Source organism: Nanorana parkeri, unplaced genomic scaffold (assembly GCF_000935625.1).
Source record: "Nanorana parkeri isolate BGI_ZX_2015 unplaced genomic scaffold, ASM93562v1 scaffold155, whole genome shotgun sequence".
NCBI classification, from domain to species: Eukaryota; Metazoa; Chordata; class Amphibia; order Anura; family Dicroglossidae; genus Nanorana; species Nanorana parkeri.
Genome location: NW_017306423.1, coordinates 743,314 through 748,778, shown reverse-complemented (window position 1 = coordinate 748,778; position 5,465 = coordinate 743,314). Strand labels below are relative to the sequence as shown.

At 48.7% G+C, this 5,465-nt stretch overlaps 1 protein-coding gene across 1 annotated transcript in view; it reads right to left on the bottom strand.

The window, feature by feature from the left end:
* Positions 1-5,465, bottom strand: part of CLDND2 (claudin domain containing 2) — a 13,929-nt gene continuing 8,464 nt past the window's right edge. The window contains exons 2-5 of the mRNA XM_018554382.1: positions 3,808-4,013; positions 2,402-2,548; positions 2,102-2,230; positions 1-74 (exon numbers count right to left, since the gene is read on the bottom strand). Coding sequence (XP_018409884.1) covers positions 16-74; positions 2,102-2,230; positions 2,402-2,548; positions 3,808-3,976 — 504 coding nt within the window. The 5' untranslated portion in view covers positions 3,977-4,013 and the 3' untranslated portion in view covers positions 1-15. The remainder of the gene's footprint in view (positions 75-2,101; positions 2,231-2,401; positions 2,549-3,807; positions 4,014-5,465) is intronic.

Genomic DNA, 5,465 nt, shown 5'->3' with positions numbered 1-5,465 from the left:
GACGACGTCTCCTGCTCACATGGATTCATATTCGGCTCGTGGTGTTGCTTGGTGCGCCAGGATGTGAGACGTTGCTGGACAGAGAAAAAGAATAAATGAATGTCTGCAGATTTTTTTTTTTTTTTTAAATTAAACTTTATAGAACGTGGCGCTGGCTTTTATTTTTCCAAACAAATTTTTGGTGTTTCAGATCTATACAATTCGCTGCGATTGATTTCTGATGTGTAAGAGATCATGTAAAGCCTTGGCTCTCAACTGGTGGGTCGTGACCCAAAAGTGGATCACGACATGCTTTCCACTTTTCTAGGTGAGAGGCTCCTCTGCCTCCCCTTAGCGCAGCACTGTCAGTTCTCATGCCCGATGCAGAGTGTCAGCTAGGGATGGGACTGTGGCCGTGAGGGAACCCCATCCATACGTGCATTGCTTACAGCTCCCTCACGTGTCCTATTGAGGTGCCTGGACCAGAGTGACATCACATCCTGGCTCCCAGAACCTCTACAGGGTGTGCAAAAGAGCTGTACAAGCAATGCACATATGGATGGAGCTCTGTCACAGCACAGCAGCCCACACTGGACCCCCAGCTGAGGATCCACTCCAGTTCTCGTAAGGTAGGGAGACTGGTTGGACCTTAAAAAACGTTTTTTTTAAATTTTGGAGCGTGTATGCGTGTGTGAGATTGTGTCTGTGGTTGTGTGTGTCTGTCAGTGTTTTTGAGGGCCCGTTCACACTAGTACCGTGCAATTAACGCATTGTACCACGCAATCGCACCTACCGTGCATTCTGGTGCGGGAGGTGTGTTGCATTGCCATTCATTTGTATGGTATCCCAAACGCACCTCCCACCCACATTTCGTACCCTCGCACTGGAACACGCGGTACTCTAATGCAGCGCGTTCCATTGCAGAGCGACTTGGGTCGCGACTTCATGACCAAGGACAAATGTGGGTCCTGAGGTTACACAGGTTGAGAACCACTGACGTAAAGGGTAACAATGGAAATAATGTTTTCTGCTAGAAGCTGGCAGAAGCAGACACAGACAGCTCTCCGCATCATTATAATCTACACCAGGGGTGGGCAACCTCAGCATTCCAGCTGTTGTGGAACTACAAGTCCCATGAGGCATTACAAGACTGAAAGATAGGGCTGGATTTCCCACAAGGCCAACCAAGGGCCCGCCTCGGGGCAGCAGGGGTGTGGAATTCCTATCTACCGATGCTCGGGACATGCAGTTGCTCCAGGCAAGCGCCTTGTTTGCCTCGCGGCAGATACGCCCCTGATGCAGTTATGGGTGCCGGGCGGGTGAATAGTCTGGAGAAGGCCGGAGAAGTGAACAATCTAGGGTGTCATAGCTGAACTGGAAAGTTAGCTGAATTGGAGAATTTTTCCAAATCTGCTATGTTGACCTAGATTGTTCACTTCTCCTCCCTTCTCCAAACTCTTCAACCTTTTGTAAATAACACTACAAGAAAGGGACCGTCTGAACAGGACTGTCCCTTTAATGAGGCCTGGCATCTCTTTCGGTCACGGTGAAGGGGTGGCAAGTAGAGCAGCATGGCCGCTCTCTTGCACAATGTTTGCGGTGTGCATGCTGCACCCTTTTCAGCTAGAGTGTCCCAGGTTGCTAAGACCCTTGCAAGGAGATATGTAAGGACCATACACCTCTCTTCGCCCAGCTCTTAGCAACTTGGGATGCTCTGGCAGACGTCCCGCCCACAGCTCCTGGCAACCAGTGATTTCACCGGTTGCTAGGAGCTGGGTGAGATGCCAGCCAGTGCGTCCCAGGTTGCTAAGAGCCAGGCTCCGCAGAGGGCGGCATGTACCACCACCCTCAACATCCTCTCTGCCGCCTTAGGTAGCAAAAAAACTGGGACATCACTGCCTCTGAAAGTCAACGGTGCTGGGAACCGTTAGTGATGATCTGCACTGCACAAAATGCTGCTCACACCACCCTGGACCTGCGCTTGCAGCTCTTAAAACAAAAAGCTGGATTGGGAAAGAGGGCTGAAGTGTTTTAAAGGTACACTTAGCATGTATGGCAATGATATTACTTAATGCCATTTCCTTCCCAGTAGATCAAATCAGAGACATTGCTCACAACCAACCTGCAACAATGGTTAGCAAGCCCGCGGTCCAGCAGAGGAAGAAGGACCACTCGAAGTTGAAGGAGCTGTTCAGGACGTCATGAGCCGTTTCCGATGTGTACACGACCATTCCGATAATAAGGAACATGGCTGTAATAAAGAAATGACAAGGTGACATCACTTGGCAGTCCCCTGGGTCCCATTCACCTGTAACATGGACGGTGTTGGATCTTTATAAGAAGTGTATTTCCAGCGAGCGCGTGAATTATTAGCATATATATATATATACCCTTCAGCTGTTCCTGGGGGGCCGGCTCTTACCTGATAAGACTTCCAGAGTACCAGCTGCAAGGGAAGCTGTGAACCTTCCTACATGATAATTGAAGAATGTAAGGCAGGAAAACACCATCCCAAACAGGAGCAGAGCGGTGGACAATATGAGCAGGCTGCTGGTGGCGTTAATATACCCTGTAAGGGAAACACAAACAGCAATCAAAGCCTCCCTTGTGTAGACATCCAAAAGCCTTGAGACTGCTGCTGGGTGCCGCCATCTTGTGATGTCAGCATCCCCAGTAGACTCAGAGCTGTCACACAAGTGATGCCCTATAACATTTCCCTTTGCTCTTCCCCCAGCTGGTTATGTTGGGTGGTGAGAGGTGGTGCAGAGGAGCTGGGCTAGCAAAGACAGCAATTAGACACTCCCAGAAGAGGGGAGGGCTTTGAAGTGCAAAGAGGGAGGGGACTGTGTTAGGGAATTGACTTGCTGCTGGGTGCCTCCATCTTTGATGTGATGTCATAAGCCCCAGCAGATTCAGAGCTGTCACTCAAGTAAATAAACTGTTATGTAGGGAAGTGAGGGGAGGAGTAGACAAGCTGGGCCAGCACAGACAGTAATTAGACACTCCCAGAAGAGGGGAGGGCTATGAAGGGCAAAGAGGGAGGGGGGTGTGTTACGGAATTGACTTGCTGCTGGGCGCCTCCATCTTTGATGTGATGTCAAAAGCCCCAGCAGATTCAGAGCTGTCACTCAAGTAAATAAACTGTTATGTAGGGAAGTGAGGGAAGAGGCAGACAAGCTGGGCCAGCACAGACAGTAGTTAGACACTCCCAGAAGAGGGGAGGGCTATGAAGGGCAAAGAAGGAGGGGCTGTTTTAAGGAATTGACTTGCTGTTGGGTGCCTCCATCTTTGATGTGATGTCAACAGCACCAGCGGACTCAGAACTGTCACTCAAGTAAATTAAAGGTTATGTAGGGAAGTAAGGGGAGGGGCAGACAAGCTGGGCCAGCACAGACAGTAATTAGACAGACACAGAAGAAGAGAGGTCTATGAAGTGCAAAGAGGAAGAGGGCTGTGCTAGGGAATTGACTTGGTGCTGGTTGCCTCCATCTTAGATGTGATGTCAGCAGAAGTAATTAAAAGGTTATGCAGGGAAGTGAGGGGAGGGTGGAGGAGCTGGGCCAGCATATACAGTAGTAAGACATGTTAGAAAAGGAGAGGGGTATGATGTGCAAAGAGGAAGGGAGTTGTGCTAGGTTAATTGAGCCTTCCTTGAGAGGTTACATTTTGTAGCAAGTTCAAAGACACATTCCATAAAAACGCTGCAATCGGTAATCGGTAAGAATACTTGAATTTTCTGTGCTTCCACCTACAATTTTTAAAGACGGTGACGTACATATTGCAGACAGACATCGACATATACGTACAGCTGACAGACATAGACCTTACCTCTCCCGGTGATTTTCGTGCAGACGTTATTGGTACATCGTTGCCAGATGCCTTCATGGTAGAGGCCTGAGCCAAAATTCACCAGCCAATAGTCGCTAAGGATTCCTGTGAGCCCCAGAATGAAGCTCAGACTGGAGCTAATGAGACCGCCAACGTTGCCCCACAACATCTTGCTCAGCGACTTCCAGAAAACCAGCTATGAACCACTATGGGAAGGGATATGGCTTTCATCAGTTGAACGCACAATATGGAGGATGTCACGGTTACAGCACAAAGAGTAATGTGAAATCACCACCAATCTGCAGTCAGTTTTCACCAATGTTCCAATAGACAAGAGATGACAATCATCCAATTTATTTAGTTGCAGCTGAAACAGGTATGGATCTCGTGCAAAGTGGGCAGATAGGCAACCATTGGTGGCTAGTGAGAGTTTGTCTTGGCCATGTGCAAGAGAGCCTACTAGGATTGTTTCCGAGATTCAGATGATATTAGATGTTGACCACAATTCTAGATTTGAAGGGTCAAATCCAAATTCCAGTATTATTTTTGGCAGTTTCGAGTCCCAGAAGGTTTCCAGGAAAAAGAGTCCGAAGGCCTTTTCTGCCTTATATCTGCTTCTGCTGTTGTTTGAGTGCCCTTAGCTTGACTGCCAGTCCCACCATGTCCCACCCTTCCATCATAGCATTCCTGGTGGAATTTTCAATGTAAGTGACTCAGGATGCCTTATGGTCCAATGATCTCGTCAGGCTAGGAGCTTCCCAAACTATCCTGCGCAATTTTTCACCATTTGCTGCTCTCTGATACATTGAGCCAGGTTCTGACTTACGCTGACTTCAAAGGGGCTGCCAATTCCACCATGTCCCACCCTTGTATCTTAGCATCCCTGGTCGAATTGTTAAAGGAAGTTTCTCAGGTGCTTTATGGCCTGAGCATCTCATCAGGACAGGAGCTACCCAAACTATCCTGCACAATTTTTCATCATTTGCTGCTCCCTGATGAATTGAGCAAGGTTCTGGCTTACACTGACTTCAAATGGGCTGCCAGTTCCACCATGTCCCACCACTGTATCTTAGCATGCCTGGTCGAATTGTTAAAGGAAGTTTCTCAGGTGCTTTATGGCCTGAGCATCTCATCAGGACAGGAGCTACCCAAACTATCCTGCACAATTTGTCATCATTTGCTGCTCCCTGATGAATTGAGCCAGGTTCTGGCTTACACCGACTTCAAATGGGCTGCCAGTTCCACCATGTCCCACCCCTGTATCTTAGCATCCCTGGTCAAATTGTTAAAGGAAGTGTCTCAGGTGCTTTATGACCCAAGCGTCTCATCAGGCCAGGAGCTTCCCAAAGTATCCTGCACAATGTTTCATCATTTGCTGCTCTCTGATAAATGGAGCCAGGTTCTGGTTTACACTGACTTCAAAGGGGCTGCCAGTACCACCATGTCTCACCCCTGTATCTTAGCATCCCTGGTCAAATTGTTAAAGGAAGTGTCTCAGGTGCTTCATGGCCCGAGCATAGGGTTGCCACCTGTCCAGGATTCACCCGGACAGTTTGGGTTTTGAATGCTGTGTCCGGGTTTCATGGCAGCAGAAACCCAGACACAAGATGTCAGGCAGACAGGGGCAACCAAAACTAAGATAGGGCTACTCCCCCCCC